Source organism: Rhinoraja longicauda, chromosome 5 (genome assembly GCF_053455715.1).
Source record: "Rhinoraja longicauda isolate Sanriku21f chromosome 5, sRhiLon1.1, whole genome shotgun sequence".
NCBI classification, from domain to species: Eukaryota; Metazoa; Chordata; class Chondrichthyes; order Rajiformes; family Arhynchobatidae; genus Rhinoraja; species Rhinoraja longicauda.
Window position 1 is genome coordinate 47,552,509 of NC_135957.1, and position 22,615 is coordinate 47,575,123.

The 22,615-nt window shown below is 42.2% G+C and overlaps 1 protein-coding gene across 3 annotated transcripts in view; it reads right to left on the reverse strand.

Moving 5' to 3' along the window:
• Positions 1–22,615, reverse strand: part of LOC144593617 (macoilin-like) — an 82,593-nt gene that overhangs the window by 11,123 nt on the left and 48,855 nt on the right. For 2 of the 3 annotated variants that reach the window (XM_078399470.1, XM_078399469.1), the window contains exons 5-9: positions 18,855–18,978; positions 16,558–16,736; positions 14,844–15,300; positions 4,092–4,250; positions 3,782–3,964 (exon numbers count right to left, since the gene is read on the reverse strand). In XM_078399470.1, the coding sequence (XP_078255596.1) occupies positions 3,782–3,964; positions 4,092–4,250; positions 14,844–15,300; positions 16,558–16,736; positions 18,855–18,978 (1,102 nt within the window). The remainder of the gene's footprint in view (positions 1–3,781; positions 3,965–4,091; positions 4,251–14,843; positions 15,301–16,557; positions 16,737–18,854; positions 18,979–22,615) is intronic. The other variant, XM_078399471.1, reaches the window with a different exon arrangement.

The following is a 22,615-nucleotide window of genomic DNA, read 5'->3' on the forward strand; positions in this document are numbered from 1 at the left end:
ATTAAGTTTGACGAGGTGCATGTGAACCTCTGCCTCACATGGATGAGCTGTTGGGATCTCAGGATGGATTTGAGAGAGACGGTGTAGGGAAAGGTGTTACAGGGGCAAGTCCCTGGGAAGGGGGCGGATTGGGTGAGGAGGGATGAATGAGCCAAAGAGTCAGGAGAGGAGATAGCTCTGGCAGATAGCAATAAGGGCAATCCCAAGAGATTTTATAAATACATATGAGGGAAAGGTTAACTAGAGAGAGAGAGTGGGACCCCTCAGGAATTAAAGCGGTCAACTCTGAGTGGAGCCACAGGAGATAGACAATAGACAATAGACAATAGGTGCAGGAGTAGGCCATTCAGCCCTTCGAGCCAGCACCGCCATTCAATGCGATCATGGCTGATCACTCTCAATCAGTACCCCGTTCCTGCCTTCTCCCCATACCCCCTAACTCCGCTATCCTTAAGAGCTCTATCCAGCTCTCTCTTGAAAGCATCCAACGAACTGGCCTCCACTGCCTTCTGAGGCAGAGAATTCCACACCTTCACCACCCTCTGACTGAAAAAGTTCTTCCTCATCTCCGTTCTAAATGGCATACCCCTTATTCTTAAACTGTGGCCCCTTGTTCTGGACTCCCCCAACATTGGGAACATGTTATCTGCCTCTAATGTGTCCAATCCCCTAATTATCTTATATGTTTCAATAAGATCCCCCCTCATCCTTCTAAATTCCAGTGTATACAAGCCCAATCGCTCCAGCCTTTCAACATACGACAGTCCCGCCATTCCGGGAATTAACCTAGTGAACCTACGCTGCACGCCCTCCATAGCAAGAATATCCTTCCTCAAATTTGGAGACCAAAACTGCACACAGTACTCCAGGTGCGGTCTCACCAGGGCCCGGTACAACTGTAGAAGGACCTCTTTGCTCCTATACTCAACTCCTCTTGTTACGAAGGCCAACATTCCATTGGCTTTCTTCACTGCCTGCTGTACCTGCATGCTTCCTTTCATTGACTGATGCACTAGGACACCCAGATCTCATTGAACTCCCCCTCCTCCTAACTTGACACCATTCAGATAATAATCTGCCTTTCTATTCTTGCTTCCAAAGTGAATAACCTCACACTTATCTACATTAAACTGCATCTGCCATGTATCCGCCCACTCACACAACCTGTCCAAGTCACCCTGCAGCCTTATTGCATCTTCCTCACAATTCACACTACCCCCCAACTTAGTATCATCTGCAAATTTGCTAATGGTACTTTTAATCCCTTCGTCTAAGTCATTAATGTATATCGTAAATAGCTGGGGTCCCAGCACCGAACCTTGCGGTACCCCACTGGTCACTGCCTGCCATTCCGAAAGGGACCCATTTATCCCCACTCTTTGCTTTCTGTCTGTCAACCAATTTTCTATCCATGTCAGTACCCTACCCCCAATACCATGTGCCCTAATTTTGCCCACTAATCTCCTATGTGGGACCTTGTCGAAGGCTTTCTGAAAGATGGGTGGGCAATGTCCTCAAAGAGTATTTCTCCTCGGTGTTTACTGAGGAGAAACACAGGAGGCCAGAGGGCAGTCAATGGAAGTATCTTGAGAGCAGTCAGTGTTACGGTCGGAGAGGGGCTGAAGGTACTATCGTGTATGAAAGTCGACAAATCTGCAGGGCCTGATCAGATATATCCGAGGATATTGTAGGAAAGCCGAAAGTAAATTGCAGGAGGTGCAGTTGTAATTTCAATGGAGAATTGTTTTTATTTAACTTAATGCTGCAATTGATGGAAATTGTGGGAAACCAGAGAAGGAATTGCGGGAGCCCTGGTTGAAATTTACGAGTCGTCTTTAAATACAGGAGAAATGCCGGAAGACTAGAGGGTGGCAAAAGTTGTGCTTCTATTCAAGAAAGGATGCAGGGAAAATGCTGGGAACTGTAGGCCAGCGAGCTTCACATCTGTAGTTGGAAAGTTACAAGAGGGTATTCTGAGGGAAAGGATATACAGGCATTTGGACGGGCAAGGGCTGATTAGGGATAGTCAGCATGGTTTTGTCTTTAGGAGGTCATGTCTTATAAATCTGATTGAGTTTTTTGAAGATGTGACCAAAAGGATTAATGAGGGCAGAGCTACAGATATTGCATATACGGACTTCAGCAAAGCATTCGACAAGGTTCCACATGGTAGGTTGCTCTGGAAGGTTAGCCTGGGTTCCAAGGAGAGATATCTGAATGGATAGAAAATTGGCTTCATGCAAGGAAGCAGAGTGTGATTGTGGAAGGTTGCTTCTCGGACTGGAGGCCTGTGACTAGTGGTGCGCCTCAGGATTCGGTTCTGGGCACGTTACTGTTTGTCATCTATATCAATGAATTGGATGAAAACATACACTGCAAGATTAACAAGTTTGCATATGATACAAAAGTGGGTGGTTTTGCAGATAGTGAAGATGGTTGTGAAAATTCCAGAAGGATCTTGATCGATTGGCTAGGTGGGTGGAGGAATGGTTGATAGAATTTAATACAGAGAAATGTGAGGTGTTGCATTTTGGGAAGTTTAACATGGGCAGGACACAGTGAATGGTAGGGCTTTGGGGAGTGTTGTAGAGCAGAGTGTTGTAATGCAGGTGCGTGGTTCCTTGAAGGTGGAGTCGCAGGTAGATAGTGTGCTCAAAAAGGCGTTTGGCACATTGGCCTTCATCAGTCAGTATTGAGCATAGAAATTGGGAGGCATGTTGCAGTTGTATAAGACCTTGGTGAGGCTGCATTTAGAGTATTGTGTTCAGTTCTGGGCACCATCTTATTGAAAAGATGTTGACAAGCTGGAATGGGTACAGAGAAGATTTGCAAGGATGTTGCCAGGACTAGAGGATCTGAGCTACGGGGAGAGATTGAGTAGGCTGGGACTCTATTCCTTGGAGCACAGGAGGATGAGCGGTGATCTTATAGAGGTGTATAAGATCATGAGAGGAATAGATCAGGTAGATGCACAGAGTCTCTTGCCTAGAGTCGGTGAATCGAGATCCAGAGGACATTGGTTTAAGGTGAAGGGGAAAAGAATTAATAGGAATCTGGGGGGTAACGTTTTCACACAAAGGTTGGTGGGTGTATGGAACAAGCTGCCAAAGGAGGTAGTTGAGGCAGAAACATTTAAGAAACAGTTAGGCAGGTACATGGATAGGACAGGTTTGGAGGGATATGACCAAACGTGGGCAGGTGGGACTGGCGTAGCTGGGACATGTTGGCCATGTTGGTGTGGGCAAGTTGGGCCGAAGGGCCTGTTTCCACACTGTATCACTCTAAGCCTCTATGAGTTGCGGAGACCTTAGTACACACACATGTTTCCCACTTCCACAGTTACCTTGCTCCTTTCTCTTCATTTGTACATTCATCTCCCATCCTCTAGATCCCATTTCCCTTTTACCTCCCCTCCTGATCCTTGCACCCATATCCTGGTCTCAGGCTTTACGTTTCACTCCTCCACTACTCTTTATCTGACATCTTTGGTCTTCTTTTCATCTTGAGCCTTTGTCACTTACTTCACCCATCTGCCAAATAACCCCCTCGCCTGTATCCATCTATCAACTGGCAGGCTTTCTCCTGTCCCCACCTCTCTTTTCCAGCTTTCTCTCCCCTGCTCCAATCAGTGCGAAGATAAGTCCTGACCTGAAACGTCATCTGTCCCTCGAAAGATGCTGCCTAATTCGTTGAGTTCCTCTAGAACTTTGTGCTTTGTTCAAGAATCCAACATCTGAAGTCTCTGTGTTCATTGCAAAGGACAGGCACAGCACAGCAATACCTGATAGATGCACTGAGTGAGGCGGCTCGAGCGAGAACTGAAGCTTCCTCTGTTTTTCTCCGTTTTACATCCATCACCTGCTTCTCCAGCATAGCTCGACCCTCAAGCTCTGCTCTAAGTTTTTTCTCCAGGTACGCAATGTTCTGCTTGTCCTTCTGTTTGGTTTGCAAAGCGCAGTGCATTCTAAAAGGAGTGGAAAACACAATCAATGCACTTCCATTAGAACATGGCTTACAACTATCCATTTAATCTGAGAAAGATATTGGTAGATAAAGTCAGCATCAGTTCTGTGCACCGTACCCATCCCTACCTGGTCTGTAGGAGCTCATTCTCTTGTCGAAGCTGAACCAGCTCAGACCGTACTTTTTGTTTGCTGTTGGTAAGTACATTAATCTGATTGCGGAGTTCCTGCTCACATTGCCTGGAGGCTTGTAGGTCTGCCTTCAGTTTCTTTATATCATTTTCCAGTCTAGTCAAACAAAGAAATTGGTTAGATTTCCTGACTTTGCAAAAAGATGGAGCGATAACATTCGAGAATCAAGAGAGAATCAGAAGCATTTAATTGTCATATGTGCTAAAAAATGAACATTGAAATTCGTACTTGCAGCAGAACAACAGTCCTGGAAATGCAATACACATAAATAAATATTATAATAAACATAAAAACTCCATAAATTAATAACCACAATGCCAGTGCAATGCCCCAAAGTCCTTTGTGTACACAAAGACAGTCCATAAAACTTCATAGTTTAGGTTAGCGTTCTGTAGCGTTCAAAGCCTGATGGTTGTTGGGAAGATGTTATTCTTGAACCTGGTGGTCATGGTTTTCAGACTCCTATACCTTCTTCCCGATAGTAGGAGTGAAATGAGAGCATGGCCAGGGTGGTGTGGGTCAGCATTCCTGTCTTAATATTACAGCAACTTTCAAAGCATTTTTCCAATGGAGAATGAAACTTATCTGCTTTTCTTCCCTCTCATGGAATGTTGGGTGAGGTATGGAGACCACATTTCAACTTAAATGATAACTGGGGAAATCTTGAAACTATCACCCATATATCTTCTGACAACAAGCTTGTGACAGATTTGGAAATAAAAACATATATTTTGTATTGCACTTTTCACGACACCATATTGTCATAAATATCATGCAGCCCAGGACAGTGACCATATTTTTGATATATGGTCACTGTACTGATGGACGAGACACTTTCACACAACAAACTCCCACAAAGAGCAATGTTACATTGACAAGATAAGCCATTTTAGTGAGGCTGATTGAGGGATAAATATTGTTCTTTTCCAAATAGTGCTGTTGGATCATTTACATTCACTTAGAGAGAGCAGACAGGGCTTCGACCACCAACGGTGCAACAAACAATCAGCTGGAGGAGCTCAGCTGGAGAAGTCAAGCAGCATTGGACAATAGACAATAGACAATAGGTGCAGGAGTAGGCCATTCAGCCCTTCGAGCCAGCACCGCCATTCAATGCGATCATGGCTGATCACTCTCAATCAGTACCCCGTTCCTTCCTTCTCCCCATACCCCCTCACTCCGCTATCCTTAAGAGCTCTATCCAGCTCTCTCTTGGAGTGAGTGAAGAACAGCAACAGTGAGCTTGGTCCAGTGCTGCACTGATCTATATCCCATGTCCTATATCAAAGGCCTGTTTACTCTTTTAAATGAACGTCAGGGATTGATAGTGCTGCATGAAGCAAAGTGTCAACATTTTCCATGGGTTCTGGGCACAAACCACTTCTCAAATAAATGCCTGAAGTAGAATAATATTTCATCTAGCTTGTCGGCGCTTGCTGTGTTTGCACTGGCTGATATTTTATCCTCATTACAACAGTGACTAAACATAAGTATTTTGTTATGAGCAAATGCTGTAAATCTTGATGTCATGAAAGGTGAATAAAGTTTTTGTTAGTTTTTAATACATCCCCTGGTAGTAAACTACTAGACCAAGTTGGTCCCAAACGTCTTCTGTATTGGTGCAGCACCGTCTCCTCCCCCCCCTCCCCTCCCCCTCCCCCCTTCATCCACCCCCCTCCCCTCCCCCCCCTTCCCCTCCCCCCCACTCCATCCACCTCAACCCCTTATCCTCTCTCCTTCCCCCTCCCTCCCTCCCCCCCTCTCTCCACCCCCTACCTCCCTCCCGCCCCCTCCCTCCCTAGGAGATAGATTTAAACTTTTAAAATGTGAATAACTTTAAAAATATACACCGATTTCAATGAAACTTCTTCCATTAGCACCAAAGGGACGATGGTGAGTAAGGTGGGCCTAAAATTGTCGCGCTATCGTGTACCGTTTTGGCTGTAGTTCAGGATCAAACAAACAAACAAACGAGAGTTTTAGTATATAGATGACACCATGAAATGTTTTGTTCTTGTCAGTGATACAGAGACCTTGCTCTGGTCATACCAGATCAAAACCAAAGTCTCACCTTTAGCCCATCTGTCATTTTCAGTCACAGAACCATTCTCAGTCTTTCCCAGGTTAGATTTCTAGAATTCAGTATAATAACCTGATTTTTTTTCCCTCCGGGTTAAGTAATATCAGGCAAATTTGAATTAAAATGTGATTGTTGATGATATGCATTTAAAATGACTTCATGGGTTCAATTTTAATTATAGATAATTAGATTCTATGAGACTATTTGAAATATAACTTTGATGAATGGCTTTAAATGGTCCATATCATAGAGAAACTTTAATCAGAGCTCCAGAACTGGAAACTTGCCAGTGCTTCACTTTTGTCAATATCATCTGGCTGTATCTCAATGAATATGGTGCTAAGTCCAATGTTTTAACTACTATGTGTGGTTTCTGCTAATCTAATTTGCAAAAGTCAGTGTCAGCTCATTTAATCATCTTAACAAAAACAGAGAGGATCGATGGTGTCTTTGGTATATATAGGTACATCCTAAGGCCATGAAATTCCAAACCTTACTTACTTGTATGTAGATGTTATCTCATCCTGGTTGGGTCGGGAAATGTATTTATTTATTCATTTTGCCCATCCCATGTTGCTCTTGACAATATGGTAGTGAGCCACCTTCTTGAACCGCTACAGTCCTTCTAGTGAAGGTACTCCCACAGTGATGTTGAGTAGACTGTTAGACTTAGACCCAGTAACAATGAAAGAATGGCAATGTATTTCCTAGTCAGGATGGTAAGTGCCACAGAGGAAATTTAAAGATGAATGTTTTCCCATGTATGTAATGTTCTAGTCTTTATAGGTAGTACAATATAGGGGGCGCTGTTGTGGAAGCCTTGATAAATTGCTGCAGTATGCCTTGTAAATGAGACACACCATCTCACAGAACAACAGTGGTGACAATAAATGTTTAGGGCACTGGTGGGATGCTGATCAAGGAGACTACTTGTTCTGGATGGTCAGTGTTTGAGCATTGTTGGTGCTGCACTCATTCAGGCATGTGAAATAGAGGGGACCCCACGTTATAGAGGAGTAGAGTTGCGATTTTTTTAAATGGTCTCATCGCAATTTTCCATAAAAAGACATCTGCCCGTGTCGAGAAATGCAAGTTGGAAAAAAATGATTATATATTTACATTTTTCAGATAAATTACATGATTGAGCAAATTTTTATTCCAAATCCCAGATATTTTGGTAGAGAATTTGGTGAATTTCATGTGCACGAACTGCAGTTATCCAAACAGTGCTAGTAGGGGTAAATCATCTGTATAACATCACTCCCCTGATGTGCATCTTGTTGAAGGTACAAAGATTTTTGGATGGTCACCAGTAACACATCAGATGCCTTCTGCCAACTTGATCATTTCCAATTCCCTGGTCCTAACAGGAGTTAGATGTGGCCCTTGTGGCTAAAGGGATCAGGCGGTATGGAGAGAAGGCAGGTACAGGTTACTGAGCTGGATGATCAGCCATGATCATATTGAATGGCGGTGCAGGCTCGAAGGGCCGAATGGCCTCCTCCTGCACCTATTTTCTATGTTTCTATGATCTTCCCCAACCATTTACAATCTCCAGCAGAAAGTGTTGGATAAAATGTGCGAGAACAGATGAAAGTAGTGCAGATGAGAAAGTGGCACGGATGGAAAGACAAATAGGACTGTCCCCACGCTCCGTGAATGTCCCCAAAATAGCTTTGAATAAAGACAAAAGAGATTCAGGATCCTTAGCCAATTGAATGCTGCACTTATATGACATATTCAAGAAACATTTATCAAAAGTTCTAATTCGTTAATGGGATGTAGACCTTACTAGTGAGGAGATTATCATTAATTGTCCATCCACAATTGCCCCTTAACTGCGATGGCATGTATGAGGTAACCACATTACTGTGAGCTTGAAGTCGCATATAGAACAGGCAAGGTAAAGGTGGCACATTTTCTTCCCCGAAGGACACCACTGACGCAATGGGGTTTTAACAATAATTCAGTTGTTACATTGATACTTGCTTTTTATTTCTGATTTAATTATTTGAAGATAAATTTCTGAGATTTGAACATATATCACCTTATTAACATTACATAGTAGCCATTGTTAATACTAAAATAAAACACAAGACCAAAACCAGATGAATGTAAGATTGAGGAGGAATGAGCTCTGGTTATATCACTGCTGTATTCCGTTAGATGACCTGGAAAGGTGCCATGCTGACCGCCAGTGTCAAAAGTCTGAATTATGAGGTTAAACTGTGGCTTTAGATACCTCAGATAAGCAATATTTTACAAAGATATCATAAAGATTGCAGTCCCATGTAGATGAGAGTGATTGTTTTAACATGTCGCTCAGTTACAAATAAATTTAGTTCTGCATAATATCGTTTTCATTTCATGTTAAAAAACTCTTCATTGAATCATTTTAATTAAATTAGAAAGTATGATTTACTCATAACTATGTAACAAAGTAATGTCTTTTAAAATTTCAATTTTATTTATAACTAAAAACTTGAAAAAAAGGGAAACAAAAAAATAAAGATGACCACTTATACTTTGAGAGCAGCAGACATGCTATTTATACTTTTAATTTGAATGCAGTGGCCCAGATTTTGCTGGTAAAAGCTAAGGGCTCGACATGGAACTTTTTCAACACCAGGAAGTCCAGGGCTTCAGGACATGTATAGTCCAATGCAGAAACCTGAACTTACTTGGCAGTAGTGGCAGGGTATCTGGGCGGCACGGTAGCGCAGCGGTAGAGTTGCTGCTTTACAGCGAATGCAGCGCCGGAGACTCAGGTTCGATCCTGACTACGGGTGCTGCACTGTAAGGAGTTTGTACGTTCTCCCCGTGACCTGCGTGGGTTTTCTCCGAGATCTTCGGTTTCCTCCCACGTACAGGTATGTAGGTTAATTGGCTGGGTAAATGTAAAAATTGTCCCTAGTGGGTGTAGGATAATGTTAATGTGCGGGGATCACTGGGCGGCACGGACTTGGAGGGCCGAAAAGGCCTGTTTCCGGCTGTATATATATGATATGATATGATATGATAAGATGCCCAGCTGCTGGATTCCACATGGAGTCCAGCGACAGAGCTTCATTCTGCTGGGATTTCCCAGCATTTCAATAAGAATTGCAGCACTGCAGAGAAACAGAAAGCAAATATGATGTAATTTTGATTTACAGAATTACAGAATAGTTACAACTGAGTCCTTTTGGTTAATCTAATCCCTACCTACGTTGTGTAAGAACAATGCATTTAACCCCTTTCCCCTTATCTCTCTGCCCCGGATGTTTTTTCCTTTCTGATATCTATCCAACTTCATTTGGAAGGCTACTGGTGAAATTGTCTTCTGACAGTGCCTTCCAGATGGTATTAAACAACATAGGTAGAGAAAGGGATGAGGCACTGCAGAGTGGATTGAGAGAGTTCAGTATACATTTAAAAAGAAGGAATTCCAAGCTAGTGATCTCTGGATTTTTACCTGTGCCACATTCTATAGAAATAAGAGGATAAGTTAATTGTTAAAGGGAGTGTGCAGAAAGGAGTGTTTGAGATACTTTAGACATTCGAACCTTTTCTAGGAAAAGGACTTGTACAAACAGGACAGGTTACACTTGAAATTGAAAGAGGACCAATATTGTTAGAGAGATGTTTGCTTATGTTGTTGGGAAGGGTATAGACTAATTTGACAGAGGTTAGGACATAGAATAGTAAAATAGCAGGTGGGAAATTGGAGTCAAACAAAGAATATAAACTGTGTGTCCCATTTGGACCACAGTTAGGGACTGGTATGGTCCTCCTCCAGGATGTTTGAAATCAGAGGACTTGAACCCTGCGGACTACACCTGTGGGAATTATGTCCAAATGCAGCTCCCGACTGACCACGTGAGAGAATGAAGCTGCAGATGGATGTCCTCAGGATTGTCAGGGAGGATGGCAGCTTCATAGAGAGTAGTTCTAATGAGGTGATCACAGCTATGGTGCAGGCAGAAAGTAGATGAATAATTACTAGCAAGGGGAAGGGTAGTGAGTGTAGTTTCAATTCAGTTTAGTTTATTGTCATGTGTAGTGAGGTACAGTGAAAAACTTTTGTTGCGTGCTAACCAGCCAGCGGGAAGACAGCCATTCGCAGTGTAAGATATATGATAAGGGAATAACGTTTATTTCAATGTAAAGCCAGTAAAATCCAATCAAAAATAGTCCAATAGTATTTCAGGACCGCTCTCTGGTTGCGGTAGAATGGTTCAGTTGCTTGATTACAGCTGGGAAGAAACTGTCCCTGAATCTGGACATTTTCACACTTCTATACCTTTTGCCTGATGGGAGAAGGGAGAGAGGAGAACAGGGAGTGGTCAGGGTGTGACTCGTCCTTGATTATGCTGCAGGCCTGGCCGAGGCAGCGTGCGGTATAGGTGGAGTCAATGGAAGGGAGGTTGGATTGTGTGATGGTCTGGGCTGCGTCCACAATTCGCTGCAATTTCTTGCGGTCTTGGAGGGAGCTGTTCCAAAACCAAGCTGTGATGCATCCTGATAAGAAGGAATCACTTGTGGACCTTCCCCTGAAAAACAAGTACACTCTTTTGGATATTACTGGAGGGAAGGACCATTCAGAGAGCAGCAGCAGCAGCAGCAGTCAGATCTGCAGGACTAGGCCTGGCTCAGAGGCACAGTAAGGAAGGGCAAGATGAAACAGGGCTATAGTGTTGGAGATATTAATCAGGGGGACTGATGGGAGATTCCGTGGCCACAATTGGGAGTCCTTAATGATGTGTTGCTTCTCTGGTGCCAGGATGTCTCAGAGCGGCTACAGAACATTCTCAAGTGGGGGAGCAGTTTTTGCGCACATTGGCACAAATTACATAGGTAGGAAAAGGGATGAGTTCCCGCAGAGTGAATATTAGACACACCTTGAGGAGATTTCACAGTGGAGCGGACAAAATGTGTAGGAAAGAATTGCAGATGCTGGTTTAAATTGAAAGTAGACACAAAATGCTGGAGTAACTCAGCGGGAAAGGCAGCATCTCTGGAGAGAAGGAATGGGTGACGTTTCAAGTCAACACCCGAAACGTCGCCCATTCCTTCTCTCCAGAAATGTTGCCTGTCCCGCTGAGTTACTCCAGCATTTTGTGTCTACCCCCGAGTGAATATTAGAGTTAGGCAGAGGGTTAAATTACAGGACCCCAAAGATAGTAATCTCTTAATTACTCCGAGTGCCATGCATCGACTTTCAGCCTCACACCTCCCTCACTCCAGCACTCCCTCACTTCCTCCTGCCAATTAAGTTTAGACCCTCCCAAGTAGCTCTAGGTGCTATTGGTGCCCCTGCAGTTCAAGTGCAACCAGTCCCTCTTGTGCAAGTCACTTCTGCCCCAGATGGTCCAAAAATCTGAATCTGTGTCCCCTGCACCAAATCATCAAGGCATAGAAGGCTGCGGACATTATACTATTCAGACATTGTGATCGAAGGCCCTGTTCCTGAGCTATATAATTCCTCTCCTCCACAGCTGCAGAAACCCTCATCCACGCCTTCATCACCTCCCGTCTGGACTACTGCAACAGCCTCCTCTATGGCTCACCCTCAAAAATCATCAGTAAACTTCAATACATTCAAAACTCCGCTGCCCGTCTACTCACCCACTCCCCGATCCGTGACCATATCTCCCCCGTCCTTTACAAACTCCACTGGCTCCCCATCCCCCAGAGAATCCAGTACAAAATCCTCCTCATGACCTACAAAGCCCTCCATAACCTGGCCCCATCCTACCTGACTGACCTCCTCCACAGGCACACTCCCACCTGCACCCTCCGCTCTGCTGCTGCCAATCTCCTGTCCCCCCCCATCCGGACCAAACTCAGATCCTGGGGGGACAGGGCTTTCTCCATCGCTGCTCCCACCCTCTGGAACTCACTACCCCAAACCGTCAGAGACTCCTCCTCACTCACCACATTCAAAACATCACTGAAGTCTCACCTGTTCAGCACTGCCTTCAACCACCGAAGGTCACCACACCTTCTGTCTCCTTTTTCTGTACGTTTACTTATTTATTTATTTATCTATTTATTCAATTCTCTATGTTCTAGAAATCCCTGTAAAGCGTCTTTGAGTGTTTGAAAAGCGCTATATAAATGTAATGCATTATTATTATTATTATTATAATCATAGGCTGCAAAAAATTATTGTAGGTAGACACAAAAAGCTGGAGTGACTCAGCCGGACAAGCAGCATCTCTGGAGAGAAGGAATGGGTGACAAAGGGTCTCAACCGAAAGTTAAACCAGCATCTGCAGTTCTTCCCCACCCAAAAATATTATTGTATTAGCTTTGGTTCCTTTGCCAATCATCTTCATGCTATATTCCCTCGGTCTTGACTCCTCTACCAATGGCCACAGATTCTCTCTATCTATGGGCAGATGGTGTTTTGGTTTGGTCCTATCTTCAGGTTGAATTAGAAGAAGAGCCTGACCCGAAACGTCACCTGTCCATTCCTTCTACAGATGCTGCCTGACTGGCTGAGTACCTCCAGCACATTGTGTTCCTGTGGATTGGAGGGTAGCTAATGTTATCCCACTTTTTAAAAAAGGAGGGAGGGAGAAAACAGGAAATTATAGACCAGTTAGTCTGACATCAGTGGTGGGGAAGATGCTGGAGTCAATTATAAAAGACGAAATTGCGGAGCATTTGGATAGCAGTAACAGGATCATTCCGAGTCAGCATGGATTTACGAAGGAGAAATCATGCTTGACTAATCTTCTGGAATTTTTTGAGGATGTAACTAGGAAAATGGACAGGGAAGAGCCGGTGGATGTAGTGTACCTTGACTTTCAAAAAGCCTTCGACAAGGTCCCACATAGGAGATTAGTGTGCAAATTTAGAGCACATGGTTTTGGGGGTAGGGTACTGTCATGGATAGAAAATTGGTTGGCAGACAGAAAGCAAAGAGTGGGGATAAATGGGTCCCTTTCAGAATGGCAGGCAGTGACTAGTGGGGTACCGCAAGGCTCGGTGCTGGGAACGCAGTTATTTACAATATACATTAATGACTTGGATGAAGGGATTAAAAGTAACATTAGCAAATTTGCAGATGACACAAAGCTGGGTGGCAGTGTGAACTGTGAGGAAGATGCTATGAGGTTGCAGGGTGACTTGGACAGGCTGTGTGAGTGGGCGGATGCTTTGCAGATGCAGTTTAATGTGGATAAGTGTGAGGTTATCCACTTTGGTGGTATGAATAGGAAGGCAAATTATTATCTGAATGGTGTCGTTAGGAAAAGGGGACGTACAACGAGATCTGGGTGTCCTAGTGCATCAGTCACTGAAAGGAAGCATGCAGGTACAGCAGGCAGTGAAGAAAGCCAATGGAATTTTGGCCTTCATAACAAGAGGAGTTGAGTATAGGAGCAAAGAGGTCCTTCTACAGTTGCACAGGACCCGAGTGAGACCGCACCTGGAGTACTGTGTGCAGTTTTGGTCTCCAAATTTGAGGAAGGTTATCCTTGCTATTGAGGGCGGCAGCGTAGGTTTGCTAGGTTAATTCCCGGGATGGCGGGACTGTCGTATGTTGAAAGACTGGAACGACTAGGCTTGTATACACTGGAATTTAGAAGGATGAGAGGGGATCTTATTGAAACATATAAGATTATTAAGGGGTTGGACACGTTAGAGGCAGGAAACATGTTCCCATTGTTGGGGGAGTCCAGAACCAAGGGCCACAGTTTAAAAATAAGGGGTAGGCCATTTAGAACGGAGATGAGGAAAAACTTTTTCAGTCAGAGAGTTGTAAATCTGAGGAATTCTCTGCCTCAGAAGGCAGTGGAGGCTCGTTCTCTGAATGCTTTCAAGAGAGAGCTAAATAGAGCTCTTAAGAATAGCGGAGTCAGGGGGTATGGGGAGAAGGCAGGAACGGGGTACTGATTGAGAATGATCAGCCATGATCACATTGAATGGTGGTGCAGGCTCGAAGGGCCGAATGGCCTACTCCTGCACCTATTGTCGATTGCCTATTGTCTAACAAACTTAATTCATCACTACACTTTTCCCTCCAGCTCCTCAGCCTCTTTGCTGGCAAAGATAGAGGCAAGTTACTGGAAGTTATGGTGGGTATAACAGGCAACCTACGGTTTGTGTATTGCAAGGCATAAACAAGACAAAACTGGTGGAAACTTTGTTTTAGCTCCACGATCTTTCGATATGTACAGCATCACTGCTTGGTTAGAGCGGGTGGTTTTGTTTTATTTTTTTAATCCTTTTTAATGTCTCTGTCCCAAAAGTAATTAATCATTGCATTACCATTGCAATAGGATTTTTTTTGAGCTTTCAATGACCCTAGGACTGGATGAACCTAACTATTCATCTAGCTTTTTCGATACTTGCATATGTCACACTTTAATTTGGTTTAGTATCAAGTGATTTTTTGTTTTAATTTTCAGAAAGCATAAGTGTACTATAATGAAGATATGTATGATAATGGTGTTAAACGTATAGTTGTACATGTTAACAGATTGTTCTGTTTTATAATGACTGAATCAGACCCTGAACCTAATGTCTTGCCATTCACCTTTATTTAACCATTGTACCTTACTAACATTTAACCAAGTATACTTCTACACTTTGATTCGGCCAACCTGAGGATCTCTTACCGTAGCATGGCCTCTGGTTTGCTGTTCTGATGATTCAGAGAGCCATTCTCCAAGATCCCTCTGCGTGTGTTGCTGCTTTTGCTTGTGCATTTTTGCTTCTTCTCCACCTTGGCAAAAGTCACATTACCATTTGATGCACCGTGTGCCTTTGGTGATTTGTGCTTGCAGACTTTTGTGGTTTCGGCACACAAGTCATCATGGGGAAGATTTTCAGTGCTTTCAAGTGGTTCATACTCCATTGTTTTGATGAAGTGGTTTTCCACACTTTCTGCTTCACTCATCCGTGAGTCAGTTCCTTGTAAACAATTATTGGTTGCAAGAGTTTGCTTTATGACCTCCTTCTCTTTAGCTCTTTCTTTAAAGTCCATTTCTGGTAAGGCTAAACTGTACTTCTTCCCAATGACAATGGCTCTATTTTCATGCTGGTACTGAGACCATAGTGAAAGCCCTTTAAATACTAAAGCAAATAAAATAAACATTTTATAAGAACAAGAAGATTGTTAGAAAAACAATTTTATTTTGCATTTCGAGCATCTGAAGTTTTCTAATTTTCAGTGAAGCTTATTGTTTATTGCTAAGGGAATTGAATGCAAAAGGAGGGAGGTAACAGTTTAGTTAAATATGGCATTAGTGAGGCCACATCTGGAGTACTGTGTGCTGTCCTGGTCTCTTTATTTAAGGAAGGACTTTAGTGCATTGAAACAGTTGAAAGATTAACTAGATTAATGGGCCGCCATTTAAGGTAGAAACAAGGTATCATTGTTTTTAAATTAGAAGTTGCCCATTTATGCCCTCGATGAAGTGAATTTATTTTCTTTCACGGGGCCATTAGTCTTTGACATTTTCTTCTTCAAAACAGTCTCCTGGATTATTTTTAAGGCAAAGGTATATCAATCCTTGATAAGCAAAAGTGACAACAAGTAGACGGGAATCCAGAATTGGGATTACGATCGGAAGTGTCTCGATTTTATTAAATAGTAGAATCTGAATGACAAATGTTTTTTCAGAGTTCAGCTGGCCAGAAATCCTGAAAAGTACCCAGTGTGCTAACATCCAGGCCCCTCTTTCCTTCCTTTGGGCTAATAACCTGTCAACAGCTGGTTTGGTACACCTTATTGCCCATCTCTTCTGAAATTTGTCCCTCATTTCATCAACTCTCTGACCCCCTTCCACAAATGGCATTTGTTCATGAGCTAACAAAAATTTGAAAGGACAGAATACACAAGCTGACACTTGTAGCAGCTGGTTCTTAAGGATTTTTAATAGCTTGTGGATTAAAGACATAAGAACTTGGAAGAAAAGCACATCATATTTTGCTTGGGTAGCTTACTCCCCAGCGGTATGAACATTGACTTCTCTAACTTCAAGTAGCCCTTGCTATCCCTCTCCATCCCCTCCCCTTTCCCTTTTCTCCACCCAGTCTTACTGTCTCTGACTACATTTTACCTCTGTACCACCTGCTCCCCTGACATCGGTGTGAAGAAGGATCTCGACCCGAAACGTCACCCATTCCTTCCCTTCAGAGATGCTGCCTGTCCCGCTGAGCTACTCCAGCATTTTGTGTCAAAATAAGAACTCTTAACAGATTCCATTTAAATATTGGATAACTACCTTCTGGTATCTCAATGTGCATCCTCCATGTAAAATGTACTTTTGCATGAATCATTGTTTCAAAGAAAAGCTACAGTGGGAAATGGGGAATAGTTTCCAATACCTTTGTCTAATGTCTGCTCCTGGCCTGTTTGTTGCTGTTCTGTTGAGGGGAAGGCTTGCTGAAGAAGTTGCATGAAAAATTTGTTCTGTTTTTGAACTTCTTTTTGTTTCCATAATTTAATTTTGTGGTAAATGTAACTTTTAAATTCAAATCCTAAACACACCATTGGATATCCTATGCTTAAAAAAAAGGAAAAAAAATGTTACTTAAGAAAAGAGACAAAACATGGCCTTATATGATAATATCGACAACAAGCTGGAGTAATGCAGTCACTTTCCACCTGTGACATTCACCGGATTCACGAACACTTCAAATATCACAAACAAAATCCAACGCAGAGGTAATGATATGCTGAATTCCCTTATGCTGACTCATTTAAGTTAGCCTTAATGCCTGAGGCTTCAAAATCATTAAATTATCCCCATATACCTGTGTCCTGTCTCTGAAGTACACAATCCCCCCAAATACAGAACAAACGTAGTTCAAAGCAAGAGATGTGCTGTGAATCAGGGGTGAATCACAATCTTTCCTTCCCTTCATGAAGTAAAAGCACTTCCTGGTCTTTAGCAATTTTTCCACAAGCAACCCATGTATGTTGATATGCTTCCATCATATTTGTTATTTGAGACTTTTTCAATGTAAAAGTGAATGGGTTAAACTTCTTAGTAATTTGGGAATCGGGTACCCTAGTGTTAGCAGTTCTGGCAGAAGCAATGTTAGACTTACACCGCATTGTGATGAAAGTGCATGTGATCGACAGATTGAGGCCTATGGTGCCACAGGGACATTTTAAAACTAAAACTGAAATAGTAAACGTTGGAAAGTTGTAGAAAGAAACCATAAGTTTAATGCAGCTCAAATTGTACATGTACTTAAATAATTTAATTGGTAAAGCTAATATTCAGTTGGAATTACTAGATAGGGAATAGTAATGAAAATTACCCTGTAGGGGTCATGGCTGATTTGTTTTGAACAATTCATTAAAAAAAAAAATTCCAATTTCAAAAGCCGTCTGTGAAATCTCAGTAATTTTATAAATTAAAACAGTCAAGCTTGTAAGATGAAGAGGATTTCAGATGTCGTGGCTGCCGATTTCTGTTGATGCTGTGGGCCTCTGGAGCAGTGGGGCAGATCCTGCCCAATTGAGCGGGACTAAACCTGCAGGACATACCAGCGGTTTATTGCTGCACTGTCAACATTTACTCCTGAACTTGCCGGCTGAGTTCTGCTGGAAGATTGCATTACTGTCATTAAGGGCATTGCGTTTGGGCTGCATGTTGAGCATAGATGGAGCGTGGCTGCTTAGTAGGGATGGAATATGAGCGGAGACACTGAACGCAGCAGTTTTTCCTCCCATTATCATAGGAGGCCATTTTTTATGAACGCAAGGAACTGCAGATGCTGGTTTAGAAAAAAAGACACAAAGTCTTGAGTCTCAAGCATATCCCAACCGGAAACATCACCTATCCATGATCTCCAGAGATGCTGCCTGACACGCTGAATTACTCCAGCACTTTTTTTTTATGGTTGAATGAAAGTGCTGTGATTATTGCTCCATTTTAAATTCCCACTTTTTACCAATAATTTAATTAATGTTGTGGATTTTTGGTTTCAACACTTTGAGTCATACTGTTATACAGCATGGTAATAAACCCTTTGGTCCATTTAGCCCATGCCAACCACCATGCACCCATTTACACCAATCCCATTTTATTCTCCCCTCATTCCTGTTAGCTCCCCTCCTAACATGCAGCATTAGCCTGTACATTAGGAGGGCAAATTACAACATTACTGTGGCCAGTTAACCTACTAACCCACACTATCTTTGGGATGTAGGAGAAACCTGGAACATGTGGAAGAACTCCACATAGTCACAGGGAGATCGTGCAAAGTCTACAGAGACTGCGCCAGAGGTCTGAATGGAACATGGGTTGCTGAAGCTGTGAGGCAGCAGCTTTCCCAGCTGCACTAATGTCTTAGGGAGTAATTCTTCATCTGCAACTAGAAAATGTGGACAGTGCTCAATTCACTGAATCACACAATAACAATTGCTGCGCACAAAATGCTCAGAGAAGCCTTGAATCCTATTTGAGTTCCATCATCTAATATGTACTGACATTGATACTTAGTGGATAAATCTCTAGAGCACAATTTTTGAAAACTCTGAAACACCATGAACAGCAATACAATAGCATGAAATCATAAGACAAGTACTATATTTAGTTTTCAACTTCATATATCCGGTTAAGTTCGCACCATCTCATAAAGTCCAACACTTGCGGTATTCTCTGACTTACCAATGGGCTGCAAATGGCCGACAAAGATAGGCGTTGTAATTTCTCAAATCCTTAAACCTGAACGTTGCTTCTATGTAAATAAAAAGTATCCAAAGTGACAAAGTAGACAAGCAAACACCCCTTTCTGCAAAGAAACAATAAATTGTTTTAGAAAATGGATAAAGGGATCTGATCATTTACCATTTACAAATTCAATTACAAATGAATAATTTAATTAATCATGGCTTCGCCATAGCATATTAACATAATCTACAGAATGTGTGTCAAGCATAACTTTGATTTCCAAAGTAATTTTTTAGAAAATTAATCAGAGTTTCTCATATTTCTCTGTCAATCTATTCTTCTTTCAAATTTTGCCGTTTCAATGTAACTCACTGGACAGGCCCGTCGTTACTATCAGCTCTTACCACCCTCCCTTTCAGCATGTTCCAGGCACCCACCATTCTCTTTGTAAAAAACATGCCCCACACATTTCCTTTAAACTTTCCACCTCTGACAAAACTATGCCCTCCAATAATTGTGTAATGAATTGCTGAATACTCTTACTGCTGAATAATAGGAAGAAGCTAACAATTAAAGTTGCTCGAGAGAACATGAAAACACTGTCCTTTGTTCATGAAGATGAGGCTTATGAAATAGAAAGATCAATGTTTTACTTCAAAAGGTGGTGCTGGAGGCCTTCCTGCCTTGGAAGACCTGACTTATTGAGGTATATGGTATGGTAGACTGTGAGATAAGCAAATCTGAAGAATGTTTCTAAATTTATTGAGAAGATCAGTCCAAAGGTGAGCCGTGTAATGGAACGTTCAGTTGGAATAGTGGAAACAAATATCAAGTAACTACTGAGGAAGTAAATGCAATGTGAAAGCTTCGGGAAGCTTATGAATCAGTTAAATAAAATAAGTCAAATAGACTCTTCCATTGACTCTACTCTGTAGGTCTCTTTGTGGAAATGACACCTGGACGATTCAAATGGACAAATGACTTAATAATTCATGGAATGTTACAGACTGAAAGAAAATACATGCTTTTCTTAAAGCAATTGGTTGATAGAAATTAAACTGTTATTATTTCAACAAGTTATTTTGGACCTGCATTTTATTAATCCATTTAATCGAATCATATTGCTGTTGATGACTCAGAAATTCTGACCACACACCTACTCCAGCAATTCTGCAAATAACTGAGATAGTTCATTCAAATCTCTTTGGCTAAAAATAGCTCCCAGGTTGTATTATGATATTGGAATTGCAAATGATAATTGCATCATTTAAAAGTCTGTTGAATGAACTAAGTAGCAGTGTATAGTTGGAATAGCTGGAGAAACCATCAAGATACTGCGGCACATGAAGGAAATAAAGAGTGGGGATGGTAACCAAAACACAAATTAGAAATGAACGCAGATTGTTAATGAAGTGATCATGGAGACTCTTGAATGAAATGCATCAAAGGAGAGAGATGTTGTTTTGTGCCCAAGGGAGGAAACCTGGGACAACTGTGAAGGGAATGTTCAGACACTGCGAGACTCTGTGTCACCCTGCAACTGTACACAGTGTCTGGAAATGTTCAGAGAATTGAAAGGAGTAAGTAAGCAATGTAACATCCCATCCACTTCCTATTTTAAACATTGAGCATCATTAGAAATAACACTATTTATCCTCCAACATTAAGAGCTACGCAAATTATCCTTCACACCGAGTATGTTTAAGATGTTCATTAACTGCATATGTTATAATGAACTACTGTATTTCGCAATATAGGAATTCCTTGCGCAACAAACCTCTGAATCCCTTTATTCTGTCATAGGATGAAACACAAAGATGTTGCACCAGCTGTCTGATTCTACTTGAGAAAATCCCTGATGGAAGTAGCAAACTGGAGATATCCACGACATCAGAGAGGAAACACACACACACACACGCACAGGCCTCAGGGATTCTCACCAGGGGGGATTAGCTTGTGCTGCTGATGAATATACAGAGCACAAGGTAAGTGGAAGAGTCAACGGCGTGTGCTATCTCCTCAGCAGAGAAAAGGGAAACATTCTGCCTTGAGTTTCAGAGTATTTGGACCCACAATTCACAGGTACTCACCTGAACTAATAGATGTTCAAACAACAGATTAATGCAGCCTACATTCTACATTTGTGGGAATATCAAGGGGACTGCTTGTGTTTGCTGCCATTAGTGGACAGTATTATAACAATAGCAAATATGCTCCTGAAATAGTCAGAGGCTCTGTTGTACAAAGTACAGCTGACACTCGATAGCTCTGGGGTACAGCCCACTTGAGAAATTCATTTCACACGTGGGATCAGCATAAAAGTCATTAGCTGTCAGTGTCCCACAGCAAAAGCACCAAAAAGGACCCGATTCCTTTTCTAGTTGGTAATGACAAAAGGATAAATGCTAATTAGGCCACACAAGAAAATAAGAGCAAGATTAGGCCAGCAGGATCTGCCTGCCATTCAGTGGCTAATCTTTACTGGCTTCAACTCCTGTGTTAATTATCCATAAACTTCAATTCTTGCCTTATTTAAAAGTTACGAGTCTAAAACCTGAGGAAACACATTTAAGACCATAAGACATAGGAGCAGACTTAGGCCATTCGGCTGATCATGTCTATTCTGTCATTTGATCATGTCTGATCTATTATCCTTAATCATCATCGTTAATGATCGATTGTAATATTTCACCAACCACAATGGTTCCACAATGAATTGTCAGTATTTGCTTGCATTACATAAAGAGGTTCAGGATTCCCCTGCAAAGTCAGAAGTCTGCACATCCATTCAGCCGATTGCGAGGACATCCCAATAGTTGTATGTTGTTGGTGCCCTTTATAGAAAAGCACCAGAGGGGAAGCATTAACTTCTGCTGTTGAAAATTGTAATTGCATCATTTAACAGTCAGATCAATTAACTAGGTAGCACCAGCGGCAATTAATATTTGGGATGGCTTAGATAACCATCAAGATATTGTGGAACTCGAAGAAAAGGAAGAGTAGGTATGACAACCGAAGAAAGAATCAGAAATGAGCCCAGATTCTTATTGAACTGGTCATTGAAACTCTTGAATGAAATGCAGCGCTGGAGAGAAATGTTGTTTAGTGCCACAAGAAGGTTTAGTTTTTCCTGCTTTGACACACATGTTCTTTTATTACATCCTTGTGGAGCCATTTGAAATACTTTTGAGTGTTAAAGGGGTTTTTATAAATGTGTGGTTTTATTAATTCTCCTTAAAATGAATGTATGTCACCTTCTCAATGGATGTGTTCGCACATGTCAGCTCCCCAGGTAATATTGCACAGAGCTTCTGCAGCTGTTTGAAACAAGAGATGAGATACAAATGGAGTGTGATGATTATATTCACAAACTGACACATCTGCCATAACAGATGACTTGCATGGCTTGTAAATTGGCATAATCTACACACTGAGCTTCTGTGCATACTGCTTCAGTCCTTTTCTCTATTAAAACTGGAAACTTATGAAAACAAATGAATGTCAAGGACAACAATAGACAATAGACAATAGACAATAGGTGCAGGAGTAGGCCATTCAGCCCTTCGAGCCAGCACCGCCATTCAATGCGATCATGGCTGATCACTCTCAATCAGTACCCCGTTCCTGCCTTCTCCCCATACCCCCTCACTCCGCTATCCTTAAGAGCTCTATCCAGCTCTCTCTTGAAAGCATCCAACGAACTGGCCTCCACTGCCTTCTGAGGCAGAGAATTCCACACCTTCACCACTCTCTGACTG